General features: G+C 48.1%; 1 protein-coding gene across 3 annotated transcripts in view; it reads right to left on the bottom strand.

Annotated features, from left to right (window-relative positions):
* Window positions 1–3,078: 3,078 nt before the first annotated feature.
* The window catches only part of NFATC1 (nuclear factor of activated T cells 1), a 106,886-nt gene continuing 93,958 nt past the window's right edge, over window positions 3,079–16,006 (bottom strand). For all 3 annotated transcript variants that reach the window (XM_080919904.1, XM_080919902.1, XM_080919903.1), the window contains exon 10: window positions 3,079–4,895. In XM_080919904.1, the coding sequence (XP_080776030.1) occupies window positions 4,893–4,895 (3 nt within the window). In that variant the 3' untranslated portion in view covers window positions 3,079–4,892. The remainder of the gene's footprint in view (window positions 4,896–16,006) is intronic.

Here is a 16,006-nt window from a genome sequence, read left to right on the forward strand (position 1 = left end):
CTGGCTCACGTCAGCCTCAGACTCACATTTGTGATTTCTTGTCTTTAGATAACAGGTGGCTACTGGACACGGGGCTAGAAGTCCAGTAGCAGCAGCACCACTCACTGCTCTGCACGTGGTGAGCAAGACCCCTGTGTGCTGTCGGACAGAGGGTGCAAGCATCTTTTCTGAAAGCCTGTTGGCTATAGGGCTAAAAGGAGGTAAGACCGCTTTTAGACGACACCACAGACACAGAGGGTGCTCTGAGCCTCGTGTGGTGAGCAGAAGGACTGGGTGTCCTCTTGCCATCTCCACAGTGGCTGTCATTTGAGGACATTTCCACTCTGGGCCTGCTTCTCCCACTGTGTTAGCTTGCGCATGAAGTAGGAGTGTCGTCACGGGCTCAGTCGGCACCGCAGGGATGATTCGCAGAGCTCCTGTGGTCCCAGCGTCCCAGCAGAAACTCTAGATGGGCCAGCTCAGCCGAGAGCCCTCACCGGCAGGCTAAGAGCCCGCTGCCAGCTTCCGTCTAAGCAAACATTCAGTCATCTTTGACCTAACTTAATTTTTTTGGCATAAAGAATTATAAATATCATGTGCTTCACATGTGTAATTCCAAATTAGGTTAGTGAGCCGGTCTGTCTCAGGGATGGCGATTTAAAGAGACCTGTAAACTTGCATTCAGTTGCCATAGGACCAGGGGCTCTACTCCTCGGTGTCTGCCCCAGAGCTGAGAATATATGCATGCGTGTGTTCACAATAGCACTGCTCACAAGTGTGTGTGTTCACAATAGCACTGCTCACATGTGTGTGTGTTCACAATAGCACTGCTCACCTGTGTGTGTGTTCATGATAGCACTGCTCACCTATATGATCGGTCACAATAGCAGTGTTCACACGTGTGAGCATTCACAATAACAGTGCTCACACATGTGAGCATTCTCTTAGCACAGAAGCCGAGGTGAAGAGCTAAGTCTGCCTGAGGGGAATAAGTATAGTGCAGCGTTGTGTGACTCCACGGGTGTAGGTGCACACTGACAGGGACTACCTTGTCCCCGAAACACAGAGATCAGCCAGGTTCACAGAACAATGTGGTGTAAGCTCATTTATGTCAACTGTCCCAAGCCAGAAAATCTCCTGAGGACAGAGCTAAGTGTCTGTATGTAGTGGCCCATGAACAAATGCACACTTACTGTGGGGGTATTGAAGATGTTTTGGAACTGTACACAGGGGGTACATATCCTGCGAACACACACATACATATACACAGATTCACACACACACACCACACCACAGACACACACACGGGGAGAGGTGGGGGGCTAAAACAGTTCTTTACCTCTGCCTCAGCTTCCTCCATGAAGATCTCCTATTATATGGACACTCCCAAATGCAGTTTATGGGGAACACATGTGCAAACACTTTATTAGCACTGAAAAGAGCCCATTCACAGTTACAGTTGCAGAGGCAAGCGGGAGGTTTGGGGCTGTATTCACAGGTGAGATCAGGAACGTCAGATGGCCTTGTCCATCAACAGGGAATGGTGAACCGTACTGTCAATCAACCTTGGCTGCCTAGGTTGGGAGACTCCAGGGCAGGCAGCTGGACCTCAAATATCTGGACTTTTGCTCAGTCTGCACTTGATTGTGAAGACAAATTGTATACTTAACAGAGTCTTTACCCCAAAAGTCTTGGGTCAGAAATGAAGCAGATACGGGGCTGTTCTGTATCTCTTTCTCATATTCCATAAGTCTAAGGAAATCTACCCACCCCTGAGGCTCCTGGGTGATTTTGGTCACTGAGAACACTGTAGGAAGCCAGTGTCCAGCAGAGCATGATGTGTTCCAGAGGACCCAGTAGTCCCAGGTAAGCGGAGGCCTCCTCTGGCTCCTCTCTCCTCCTCCCCTGAGAATAGTTGCTCTGCTCTGGGAGATAAAAGATGCTCACAACTGCCCTGGTGCTGTTCCTGCTGACCTGCTCAGCCTGCTTGCTGCAAGTGAATCTCCACATTTCCTCATTGACCAAACTCATCCTAAAAGGTTCAAAAGCCAAAAGTGTTATATCTGCAAATCCAGATTCCTGGGCAGAATTCATTTATAACTGTAAATTTGTGTGCGTTTGGAGAGATAAAATTTCACTGTTGCGACTGAGGAAAACTTCAACTTACAAAGCACACGCTGGTCAGGGACTCTCCCAGCACCATCTGCCTTGCACAAAGCCATTATCCTCCAAGCCCAGCTGGGCCAGTCCCCAGAACAGTGGGAGAACAGGTAACTTCGGAGTTGTTCTGCACATACACAAATCTGTCACTCCCTTCGTCCCAGAATCCTGAACCTGAGCCTCACCATTAATCCACAGACCAAAGGCTCCAAATATAATAAACTGTCTGTCTTTTCTATTGGGTAGGCTCTGTGAACTGTGGTCAGGCTTACTTCAAAAAACTCCAAGGTAGCATCCTGGCAAGTGAACACATACAAGTTACTTTAGTTACTTTACAGATGGTTTCTCTAGTACTATAAGTCAATCTGTCAACCTCTCAGCAAAGGATGCAGGGATTTTGGCATTGGAGAAGAATATTGTTTTGGAGACACTTAAGGTCAGTAATACTGGTGGCAGTCCCATGTCTTCTTGATCTGTGAGACTCTCAATACTTTCTTACCAGGGCTTAAAGAAGAGTGTGTGAGGAAGAGGAGAGCAGCAGAGGAGCAAGTGGGGAGGGAAGGCCCTGCTATGCCATCTGAAGCCCACACACTCTCCTGCTAAAGCGAGAGCATGTGGGTGGTCAGAGCCTCACCCAGAATCTCTCTCTGGGTGAAAGTATTTTGGCGTTAGCAGAAGTTCCTTCCCCACCTAGCCTGGATGAGCATTTTTGAAGTGCTTTATTTACAATAACCCGAGAACACAACCAAACATCCACTCTCTCTCAGGAAGGGCAAGACACACTTCTTCCTGTGTTTACATGACACAGCCAGATCCGCGTTGCAAAGCACTTGTCACAGAGCCCTACATTCACGTGTGACAAAGTCACAAACAGAATGACCCACAATCACTCTCAAACAAACTGTCCAGCAAAAAAACAAAAACAAAAAAAAAGAAAAGAAAAAGAAAAAAATACTGCTTTATTGGATCCATTTCCTAACTACAAAGATGGCTGACACAAATATCAAACGCTTGCTTTCATACGACAGTCTACTAAGAATGGTTCGTGCAACTCCAGGGTGCTAATAACACTGGGTACATACTAGAGGCAGGCGGGAGGCAGGCTGCAGGCGGCCAGCATCTATGTGTGTACAAGGCGGCACATGCCAGCTCTTCACAGTCGTGTGGAAACGTCACTATGGCTTTCAGACATTTGTTTCTTTCTGTGAATCCGGAAAGCTAAGCCACCATGGTGCAGACGGACATTTTGAAGATGCATCTTCCTGTGAGAGAGCTTTTCCTGTCTGTAACTTAAAACTTCCACCCACAGGTGCAATTCAGGCATATTCCATAAGGGGGCATTAACTCCTAAGGCACGATCATCGATCATTAAACATGGTTTAATTAAATCATGCTCTTTTTTTTTTTTTTTTTTTTTTTTGGTTATAAGAAATAATATGTCACTGCTAGCAACTGTAATAATAAGCAGCTAATTACACAAAGCCGACACCAGCCTATCTGTCACCAGTAACTAATCTGAAAACACACGATCCACGGACTGCATATAGAAACATGGCTTTTGGTAATTGTTTTCTTAGATGAAGCAGAGAGCTATAAGGCTTCTGTGAACTACTAATAATCTTATAATTGAACAAATATATTTCAGTCCTTGTGTGATGGTTATTTACAACCACATTTGGATTTTGCCATTTGGTAGCTGATGGGCATTTGAGCACTGTTCTTGAGTGCTCGGTAACTGCATGAGACAAGAAAAAGGCCACCTGCCTCTACAGAGGTTACAGACCCTGATGGGAGGTGATGGAAAGCCAGGTCTGGACTCTGAGGTGCATTTTCAAGGTGGACACTGGTTATTGCTAACATGGAAGTCTCTGCTGGGCACAGACTGGTCATTGCCATCTCCGTCGTTGGACATCTATACATAAATATATGCCTGTATGTACATGCATGCAAACACAAGCTCTGTCCTGTAGCAGGTAGGTTTTCTTCTGTCCAGGACCCTGTCTTGAGCTGTTCAACTTCCTTCACTATGTCGAAGCTGGATTGAGAACAAGAATCCTAGCATGCTATTACTAACAAACCTATGGTTTCAGCCACACAGAGGAGGGGCCCGATTATGAGCGAGCCAAGATGACAGGGCAGACGACCTCTAAAACGCACTGCATAAGGCGGGCAAATTGTGTAGGACAGCCAGAAAAGGTAGTGATAAGCCAGAGGCTATAGCTAGCCAGAATCCGATCAATTGATACAAAGGATAAAGCCTCCTAAGGAAGTGTTCTTTAATAGCTGTGGCTCCTACAAATACTCTCATGGTAGGAAATTCAATGCTCACTTCTATATGCCCTGGTGTGGTGGTCTGACTGAATAAGGCACTTCCAGTGTTTTGATCCAGTGGGCAGGAGGGTCAGACTTGGGGTCAGTCTGCCACACGGTGAGCCGGTGTCTGCCCCTGGTCTCACTGGCCAGCCCTTCTCTTTTCTTGAGATGATGTTTCTTTCTGGAGATGCAGTGGGCCCCTCTCCTGCTCCTCTGTCCTTTTGGAGAGCTACTTCTTCAGACATAAGCTCCTAGCGATTGTTCGGTAAGTTGGGATTTCTGAGTGGTACCAGATGTGGGTCCAGTTTATCTCATCAGAGTCTCGCTTGCTGAAGCGCGGTTGTCTGCACGGAGCCAACTCCTCACAGCGTCTGCCAGCTCCAGGGTGCTGAATTAGGAGTGGGGGATTGTGCTGGAGAGGTCGTTATGAATGATCTCATTTACTGCAAGAAAAGGAGAGGAGAGAGTGTTAGGGTGTCTCGCTGCCAACCTCCAAGTCAGTAGCAGGGGTTCCAACAACCACATTTCCAGTGGGTTATATCCCGTCTGTGACGCTTAGATGCCACAGAACACCATCTCCAGGACAGGAGTCAACTCCAGGATGTTCCCTAAGTTGGTAAAACAAAACATTGACACACAGTAACATCTCTTGGAAGCGCTCAGTGGCAGAGACAGAAGGTAGCAGGACCTACTATGGTCATAGGCCTCCCTTTGTTTGGAGCACTTCATTTGTTTTTCTCAAGAGGGTCCAGTCACAATGGCCCCCACAAGCCATTGATGGTCACTATCAGTGTGTGATTTTTGGCAGATGGACAGGAAATGAGAGAAGTTAGGGAAGGCCATCGCCAGCAAACAGCACAACATCCCTCCCTCTCCACCCTGCCTCTCTCTGCCCAGCCACCTGATCCACACAGAGATAGGAAATGTCACTGGGCGGCTGTCACCACGTCCCATTTTTCTAACAGAGTTTGAAAGCAGGGCACCCACGCTGACGTCACGGAACCGCCTGGGCTTCCCTTCCCCATGGGCTGGAGCCCATGCCTGCACCTAGATAAGCCCCTGGAGCTCACCCTCGGAGGCCCCAGCCTGTCTGAGGACGCTTCCTGGAGCCATCAGGGGGCGTGCGTTTCATCACCACTCCCTTCCCTAAGCTGCCTTTCAACAACCCTTTCTCAGCTATAGTTTAAATAATAACAATAATAAAACGCAGTTGGGGAAACCAGGAACTGTGTCATGAGAAATGATAGCAGGAGGAAGCCTGGCGGCACAGAGTTCAGCTCGCCCCGAAGGGGCTGCCTGGAAAGAGTCTTAGAACCACGAGGCTCCCCACAGCTCCCTGTTCCTGGGACTGTTCCCTCAAAAGTCACATTTACAATTAAGAACCGTGGCTGCTTCCTAGGTCAGCTTCCTGGGGGTGGGGTGGGGCGGCGGCGGGCACTCCTGGGCCCCTCTGTGGAGCTCCAGGATTGATCCTTGACCACAGCACCAAGAACACTGTGGAGAGGGCCCACCCTTTGGTGTGGAAAATACCAGAAGGTAGACACGCTCCCTCTGGCCCTGTGACTTCTCAGCCACTAATGAGGAATAACAAGGGCCAGGTGCTTACAGGCCGCTCTGGGACCAGCAATCAGGACTCAACTTGTCCCTGGAGTGTGCCCTGGGAGCTCCTTAGCTACAAGCATTTTCCATGATACTGGAGTGTGGGTGCTGGGAGGCTGCGTAGCCCTGAGAAGCAGCTAGGCAGCAGGGACCCCGGAGGACCAAGGGCTGTCTGCTCTGTGCAGTACAAGCCACAGTCACAGGTCTCTCCTGAATCCCTCCTGAGTTCACACTTTCTCACTGGTCTCTTGCCGACCTCTTGAGGCCGAGCTTCATGTTTGGCTCCTCAGCCTCAGTCAGGAATACCCGGCATTAAGAGGCATTTAGCTGTATTTCCTGGTCTACTAGCGCAACCCTCCTGTCAGAGGCGCATCAAAGAACAGTTGACAAAGAAAGGCCACACATTTCATTTCTTTAGGATTTCTTTTCTTTTCTTTTCTTTTTTAAAGGTGAAAAAGGACTTGCCTGAAATTAGGATTTCTTGGGCTGAGTTTTAAGGGCTTAGATACTTGATAAAGCACAGAGCTATGTACAGAGGCTCTCTGTGTGGATGTGGAGACAAGCCACAGCAACCTCCACTGCGCCACACCCATCTTTGTTCCGGTGACAGACAGCTTCGTCTGACTGCCAGGGAGTCCCATTTGTCTCACACTGTCCCCAAGCCTTGAGTGCACTAGGACTCTGGGTGGTCGTTGCCCAGACTGGTTTCCCAGGTAGGGACAGGGTTAGGACAGGCTCACCTGGGGCTCTGGGCTGGTGACTGTCTTTGAGTGGACATGTGGGACTGGGAAAGAAGTGTGTAGAGTATGACCTGCTAAGACTAGGAGAAGAGCCACTGTTCAGAGGCAGAAGCGATTTTATGGGCTCCAGATATGTTTTAACTGGACTCAGTGCAGGAAGCTAGAAATCATTCAAACATATTACAGGGAGAGAATGGCATTGCTCATTTAAGTTGCAGGGTAGATGGCACAATAAACCATCTTTCTGCTCACAGTGCTTAATGATGAAGAGGAGTCTGAGAGTGAGAGGAGGAGGTGTGAAGAGATGTTGACACAAACAAGGAAAGCCTGGGGGTAGTGATGAGAAAGGAGGGATCTGAAAAGCAGAGCCAGGAAGGTATGAGGAGCTACAAGGTAGGATGGCCAGGGCTGGGGACAAGGCTCAGAGAGTAAGAATGTTTACTGCTCAAGGGTGAAGACTCTGAGTTCAAATCCCCAGCACAGCACACGTAGGCTAAAGAGCGAGGTATGGCTGCACAGCTCTGTAACCCCGGCAGGGTGGGGTTCAGGGTCAGGAAGATCTCAGGGGTTGACTGGCTGCCAGCCTAGGTCAGCTTCAACAGGACCCTGTTTTAAGGAGTGAGGTAGAGCTGAAGAGGGATGCCCAAATCTTCTTCCAGCCTCTGCACAGGCCATAGGTATGCACCCACACATACCCCCTGTCTCTCTCTCTCTCTCTCTCTCTCTCTCTCTCACACACACACACACACACATATATATGTACATATACATATATATCCTTGTCTCTCTCTCTCTCTCTCTCTCTCTCTCTCTCTCTGTTTTTCTCTCTCTCACACACACATACATCTTTGTCTCTTTGTTTCTCTCTGTCTCTGTGTCTTCTTTCACACACACACATGTATGTATATATATGTATATATATATATATATATATATATATATATATATATATATATATATATATATCTTTGTCTCTGTCTGTCTCTCTCTTACCCACACACACATACACTGACACACATATATACATCATTGTCTCTCTCTGTGTCTCTTTTACTTCCCCCCACACACATAATCTTTCTCTTTCTGTCTCTGTCTCTCTGTCTCTGTCTCTCTCTCTCTTTCTCTTTCTCTCTCTCTCTCTCTCACACACATATTGTTTCTGTCTCTCTATCTTTCTGTCTGTCTGTCTGTCTCTCTCTCTCTCTCTCTCTCTCTCTCTCTCTCTCACACACACACACACACACATATATTGTGTCTGTGTCTGTTTCTCTCTCTATCTTTCTGTCTGTCTCTCTCTCTCTCTCACACACACACACATATCTTTGTCTCTCTGTCTGTCTGTCTAATATACGCATATATTTTTCTCTGTCTCTGTCTGTCTGTTTGTCTGTCTGTCTCTGTCTGTCTCTCTCTCTCTCTCACACACACACACAGGAGGACGGAGGAGGAATGCTGCGCTGAGGAGTCTGAGAAACACTAAGATACACACCATAAGGAGCTCTGAGGAATAAAGACAATTTAAGAGCCTGGGGGATCTAACAATGGGAGGAGGAAAGTTTGAGGAGTAACTGTGTGTGGCTGAGGTAAGTGATGGTGGCTCATGAGAGATATTTGAAGAGTGGTAACAACTGGGCATAAAGAAGGTCTGAAAAGCAACCATAATGGATGGGAGCTCTGAGGGATCCTTATATGTGGCTGGTCAGACATTGAGCAAAGCAGCCGAGAATCTTCTAGCTACCAATGGGCTTGACAAGACCACAAGAAATTGCTTTAAAGGTAAAAGAGGAAGAAACATGAGGTGTGGGCTTCCCCCTGCTGCCCGCTGGGGCACCTGAGCCTCAAAGGGAGAGCCCTGCTGAAAGGTGGGAAATTACTCAGTGGTCATCAGCCACACGGGTCCCCAGCTGGAGGTAGCAGGAGGACACAAATGTCTACTGGGCTTTCTTAGTCCTGTTCTCAGGAGAGCTCAAGGCCTGCCACTGTGCACCTGTTGTATGGGTTCAGGTCACTGACCAGCCTCCCTGCCCCAATGCTTGTGGCTAGAAGTATATCCCACGGTTTCCCTGACTCGTAATATCCAGTTAGGATCGTGAAGTTCCGCAAGCACGAACATCCTTCAGGGTAAGATGTTCCCCAAAGCTGCCTACGGGACTGAGTGGGGCATTGAAGACAGACATCTGCTTTCTAATGGCATTTCACACCGCCGGGAGAGATAGGGTTGCAACCATGAAATGCCACACAACTATTTATAAAACATGTCTGTGAAGTTACCTGTACTTTCATTTTCTAAGAGGGTAAGGGACACACTGAGGTGGTGTGATTAACAGATGGCTGACCAACGACTGGTCCCCTCACTCTCTCCCCGCCCCTCCTCCACCAACAACTGACCCCCTACATTCTTTCCCTGCCCCCACTTTCTTTTCCATGAGGTCACCACCCTGGGTCCCTGTCAGCCCACGTATCCCTGGCTCTGCTGGTTCCTCTGGGGTGGCTTTCTGATACAGCTGTGGTGATGACACCCACAAGTTCCCACCGTGTCTTCTCTCCACTGATAATTTCCATCTTCTTATTCAGCTTTTCCACTGACAGGAAGGCTTCTCTTTATAGAGGTGTTTTGAACTGCAGGTGACATGTGACCCTTACGACTTGCCTGAAAGAGGAACCTCTGCTTACTTAGTCAGATGTCCCTTAACAGGATGTGGCAAACTGTTAGACCACAATTCAATTTAATAAGTAAGAAGGTTTTTTCCCTTATATTTGATTTTTCTCTAAAATGCTCCTAAGGTGGAAACTATTGCTTCTTTCCTCCCTCTAAAGTATGCGTGTGGCACTTTAAATTGGTACGATAACCTGGGATGTGCCCACAGGGTGTGTGTCCCCACGAATCACATCCACACACCCACGCTCACACCCTCCTCTCTGTGCATGCCTGGAATTGAGTAAAACCAAAAGTCAGCATTTTTTTTTCAAGTATAAACACTAAAGAGCCAAAAGAACAAACGCAGCCCTCTACCTGTGCTGGTAGTGCCTGGAAACAGGAATGAAGTTCTGAGCCTTGCACAGAGGTTTCTTGGCTAGCCACTTAAGCTGTGCAAATCACCCTCAAGGCAGAGAGTCTTCCCCAAGTGAGGCAAGACTATTGCACTTGGGCACAGCTAGTGTCTTCTTTTTTATTATAGAGCATTCTCAGGTGCCCAGGAGAGCCAGATCTTTGGTCACTTGCAGGGAAGACTGTAAGCTAACCAGTGCTCCCAAGAGCAGACACATGGCCACCTCCAGCTTGGCCTCTGCAGGAGAAATCTTTTAGGTGAAGTCTCTTGACATTTTACGAATCCTTGGTTTCTAGAATCGATGGAGGGTTTTAGGCCAAACTTGAATGAATGAACAAGGATTTTGGCTATCACTTATTCACCTTTTGTGGGGTCTAGGCTCCTGTCTGTATGGGAGGGGGGCATCCTTGCAGCAAGCCTAGGAAGGGGAGAGGCAGATACTGAAGTAACCAGTTCTGTTCTGTAGAGACTCCAAAGAGGGTCAACTGTTTGCCTTTGTTCTCCAGCTGCCAGTGATGAGCTGTGGGCCTGGGTCTGTGCCTCCCACAGCCCACGGAGTCCCACCAGCTCTGCCCTCTTCCTGCTGCAAAGTCCACAGGGTTAGACGAGACTTTTTAAAATACACTGCCCCAGGAAACTCAGGAAAGTGACAGAGAGCACAGGTTTCTGAGATCCTGTGGCCAGTTTCACCCTCCAACTCTCTCTCTCACCATCCCTCATCTTTAACTAGCAGAGATCCCCAGGGCTCAGAGCTCCTGTCTCTGAGGTGAGGTGAGGCTTGTATTCACCTTCTTTCCCTGCCAGCTACATCTCTTAAACTGGAACAAAGCACTGAGCAGCCGCCATTGTGCCCCGTGGCCAGCTTAGGACGAGCACTGGCCTCCCACAGGGTATAAAGCTGGGTGGTTGGTTTTAGTCAGCTCTCTGGTACTTAGGTCAAAGATGGGCAGATCAAGGTAAGCAATCAAAGGGCCACAGGAAGGCTGGGCTGTCAAACAGCCCTAGAGACAGTACCTCTCTTCAATCGGTCGCCAGTCAGCCAGCAAACAAATGCACCCCAGAGATGCAGGTACTTTAAACTGTTGCTGGGGAGGATATGTCACTGGCATCGTCTCCCCAAAAACCCTTTATTCAGTGCTGCTGCCGTGTGCAGGGTTAAGTCTGGCAGGTAACTCTTGGGTGTGAACAGTGGGGAGGAGTTGAGGGAAGCTTAACTGAAGGTCCCCCCCACCCCCCTGCATAGGATCCCACCGGTTCTCGGTGGGAACGCCTCAGCTTCCTGCCTCATTTTAAAAATTTGACTTCCAGTCCCGCTCTTTGAGGGCTCCAACCCAGTCCTCCTGAACACCTTAGCCAAAGTCCTGCAGACTGACAATGTACTGGTCTGGGGTGGGAGGGACTCAGCAGAGAGTAGCAGTGACCCTGCTGTGAGTCGCAGAGGAAAAAGCCTAGGATCTGAAGTCTAGCTAATCATCCAGATGCAGGTGATCGGAACAGGGGCACAGAAAATAAACCCTAGGAAGAAGGCGATGCCTTAGGCCCACCTTATGCCTGTGAGAAAATACCCGGACATTGTTCACAGCAAGCACAATCCTTCCACATATTACTTGGGAGCACCTACAGACTAGGTGGGGCCTCACTCAAACATGAGTAACCTGTGGGAAAAATCCAAGACCTTTCTTCAGAAAACTCACCCCGAGTCTGGGAAAATGGCGGTGGGGGGTGTAGCAGTAAAGACCGCAGCTGGTACCAGGTTCCCGTCCCCCCTTTTATCCTTTTTTTTTCTTTTTCCCCCTTTTTTCCCATCTTTTTTATGTCCTTCAGTCATCTAATGGAGAAAGAAGTGAACATCTCCAATCAGGGGTGACAGCTGCCTGCTTCCACTAAGAGTACCTACCCTCACCTCCCCACTAACTCAACTAATGTCCCCGAGTGCCCACCATGTATGGGATGACCAACTCATGAGGCTCATCTTGTGTGGCTCTCAGAAGTTCTATGTCACTATGAATCTTACTTTGAAGACAAACCCTAGTGGTCAGGCTGGCTGGTCCTCAAGTGCAGAGGGAAGGCAGGGCCAGGTGGGAATCAGCCCGTGGGTGTGAGAGTTCCCAGACTGTCTTGGGAGGTGTAGTTGTGCCTCCCTTAGGGGATATAAACATTTTCCAGGTTTCTACAGGAGAAAATGATGGTACACGCCTACTGTAGTCATTCAAGTCCTCGGCTGTGTTAGTGTTCTTTGGTGAATTTTCTTGTCGCTGACTGTCAGGGGGAAGACAGAAAAGCCCCGGCAGTGGATTGGAAGTCACAAGGCAGTGGATTGGAAGTCACGAGGTCTAAATTGAATGCAAAGCAGAACCACACTCCACGGCCAAACCTGTGCACAGGGCTCAAAATGGCCACCCAGAGTACAGCCTCCCCTTGGGCTTGGGTACATTATCCTCCAGACTCCTAGACCTGTGTATGTGTGTCTTGGTTATCAGAGCGAACATCTGCGCATGGTTTTCAGGTCAGTGCTAAGGTTAGCTTTGTAAGCCTCTTGCTTGTCAGATGCAACCATGAGATCTGGACAAATTGGGAAAATGGTGGTTTGGCAGAGCTGAGCCACCTCTACCTGGCCACCCACATGCCCACATGTCCCATTTGTCCCTATTTCTTGATGAGACTGTCTGAGGCTGAGCAGTGACCCAAACACATTAAGAGGCCAGTTGAATACCACCACGCTGGGGAGGGGCCGCCCTCAGCCTGGGGAATGAGGAACCGGGAGGGACAGGTAAAACTGTTTCTGGTGATATTCAGATGCCTGATTCTTGTTCTTAGACACTATATTCAAATGTAAAGAATTAGAACTCTGGTTCATCAACTTCAGCCCAGGTAATGGCATTACTTTCACATCTAAAACGTTTTGTAAACACAGATAAGGGTCCTGCTTTTAAAAGCACCACTGCTGTGGTGTCTAAAAACTTCTCTCTGCTGATGCAGACCCTGCTCACTTAGTGACACAAAGGCTGTCCCTTCAGCAGTGAAGTTGGCTCCCACATGGAACGGAGCTTTGTTTCTAGTCCCAGGGACCTATGTCACAAACCCAGGACCCTCAGCCAAGGCCACCTGTGGGCACAAAGGCACCTTCTCTGAATAGAGGGCTTTCCTCAGAGCTCTGTTTTTGTCCTTTCCATGGACCCCCACATTCAACCATGTGGGGGTCCCATGAGCTGACTTGCTGCATAAATAAACACACACCACAAAACCAATGGCTACTTGCTGACTCCATTTTTTTCCTGAGGGACAGAAAAATGCAGGTTTTCCCCAGACTTTAAGCCATTGAGAATATTTTTATTTTTAAGAGAAGCCAAAATAACTTTGTAAAGAGTAAAACCAAACAGGAAGGGCATTCTCTCCCGTTCTTATGACTAAAAGACAATTACGAAAAGTATTCGTTAACCTTCCCAGAAAATGCACCTTGAGCTAAAACCTGGAGCTAAACTTAGACTTGGAGCCTGAGAGGAGAGCGGTTTAGGTGAGCAGAACCAGAAATACCTAAAGTTGAGTTCGATTCTTAAATAACTAACTTCTAAGAACTGCCTTGTGTTTGGCCGCCTTGAATGCTTACAGTGTAATGGTTCTTGGAATTAGAGAGGCCTGTAATGGTGGTGGCTGAAACTCTTAGAACACACATTTCCGTTGCCTTAGCTTTCATTTCCAGGGGGCATGGTACATGTATTTGCCTCTCTGTGTTCTCAGTGAGCTGCTGAGTTCGTGATGTTTCTAGATACTGTATATGCAGACTCTGGTCTTACGTAAAGTACTGCTCTACACAGAAGCTAAGGAAGAAAAGGCTGAATGAATTAGAGAGCAGAGGACAGGAAACGGGAAGAGGAGATGAGTTTATCCCACTGTCAGCATATTGGTGCCACTCAGGGGTAGCTCAGTTCCACGCTCTAGAATATTTTGGTTTTCCAAGAAGGCACAAGCCTCCTAGAACAGTGGTTCTCAACCTGTGGGTCAAGACCCCTTATATATATCAGCTCTCCACATTATGAGTTATTAACATTAGCAACATTACAGCTAAGAAGTAGCAAGAAAATAAATGTATGGGTTGGGGGTCACCACAACGTGAAGAACTATATTAAAGGGTCACAGCATTGGGAAGGTTGGACACCTCTGCTCTAGAGAGCCTACGGTGGAGACTCCTTCACAAGTGCACACTTGGATCGACCATCATCTGTGTCCTTGGGCATGCCCACAACTGCCCAGTGGCCGAGTCTGTGCTATGTCTGTGAACCAGGTAGGGGACATGTATTATCAATATGTGTGTCGTGAGCACCTCAGCTTGGAAAGTGCACACTTCCAGCATGTCCGAATTCGGTCTGTGCTGGGTTTTTCTTAAAGTTGCTCCGGGAAGCGGTGGGGACAGCGCAACTTCTCAACTTTCATTTAAAAAGCAGGTTTGTCTTCCCGGTGCCTATCTCGGCCTCCACTTATTTTTATCTTTTAATCATAATAAGCCACCGCCACGGGGCTTGCTATTTTTGGAAGGGGAGAGAGGGACAGCGGAAGGGCGAGTGACAACAAGTCACGGTTTTAATAAAACATGACCCTCCACCTGGAGCCGGGCTCGCGCTGAGGCGCTGCTGCTACACGGGACTGTCAGCCGTTAGGACGGAATGATTTTCCTACCGTAGGTAGCCTGCTTCCCTATTTAGCCTGAAAACTCCCGAGCACGCAGACAGCCGTGTGGAAACTCCAGCGGGGCTGGCCACGTGGCGGGAGATTCCACAGGCCTGGCCATCCAGCTGATGCAGGCTGCAGAGTGTTTCCACAGCATCTTTGCTGCTACTTTATCCATGCCAAACTTCATTCAGCAATTACTCAACAGCATCATTAAACCACCAACAAATACTTCCCCCTCCCCAGGGCTTTCCTTGTGCTGTTAGAAAACACAAATATATATGTATATGTGTATATGTATATGTGTGTATGTGTGTGTGTGTATGTATATATGTGTGTGTGTATGTATGTATGTGTGTGTATGTGTATATGTGTGTGTATGTGTATATGTATATGGTATATATATATGTATATATATATATATATATATATATATATATATATATTTATCCCCAAATTATGAAATTGCCATTCAACAGAATTAACAGACTTGAAGAAGAAAGCAAAAGTGTTTAAGTGAAACTCAAGCCCGTGACCCTGAAGAGCGACCGGTGTGAGTTTCCACTTTGGCCTGTTCAGCACAGGCCAGGGGCTCGGTGCAGACATTGGCTGGCTCTCCTTCCTTCTCGGCAAACTAGAAGCCACAGTGAGAGTGACAGAAAGTCACAGTAGCAGCATCTAGATGCAGAAGCTGCCCTGCAGTAACCTGGCTCCCCCTGGAGCTCAGGGAGACCCCAGCTGAGTGACCCCAGCAGCGGTAAGTGTGAGGCGTCAGGTGCTGGATTTTAGGTCTGCTGGTTCAGCAAAGCAGACAGCTCTAGACTGCCTGTTTGCTCTGCTTATGAGAAAGGACCTGCTTCATTGACCTTGAACTAGAGCCTCAGATTACCTAAGAGGTTCTCAGTAATTCTGTCAGGTGTGATCACTTTCTTTTATGTATGCAAACAGTAACTTAGGAAAAAGTACAGAGAAAGACACTGGGATTTGATGTTGAACCACGCAGCAGCCTTAGCCTTTGGCAGGGCAGATGAAGTGGGCATATGTCTGTCCTTGATGTGAAGTAGGGGGAGCTTGCCCTTCTTGTCTTATGTCTGTTGTGACTACTCCCATTTGAAAATTAGCACCTCTCCAATGTGGGTACCATGCCTGCAACTTCTAGGACCTGGCACTACCCTATGGCCCGACATCCCCAACCTTTCTGAGCCACAAGTCCCCATGCATCCCAGTTGGTCAATAGTGAACGAAGCCTGGGGTGGGAGCCTGTTCCATCTATACCTTCTACAGTGTGAGGAGAGCCTGAAGCTGTTCTAAACACATTTCCCTTCTGCTGCTCCAGGGAACACTGAGCGTGTGCCCTCCAGAAAAACAAATTTCCCATTTTCCTCACTTTCAAAATATTCCAAATATCGCCCAGATCCCAGGAAGCAATTACGGATTTGTTTCATTTTTCTTTCTTTATGTTTTATGTGTGTGAGTGTTTTGCCTGCGTGTGTCTCTGTA

The sequence above is a fragment of the Micromys minutus genome, assembly GCF_963924665.1.
Source record: "Micromys minutus genome assembly, chromosome: 8".
Classification (NCBI taxonomy): domain Eukaryota; kingdom Metazoa; phylum Chordata; class Mammalia; order Rodentia; family Muridae; genus Micromys; species Micromys minutus.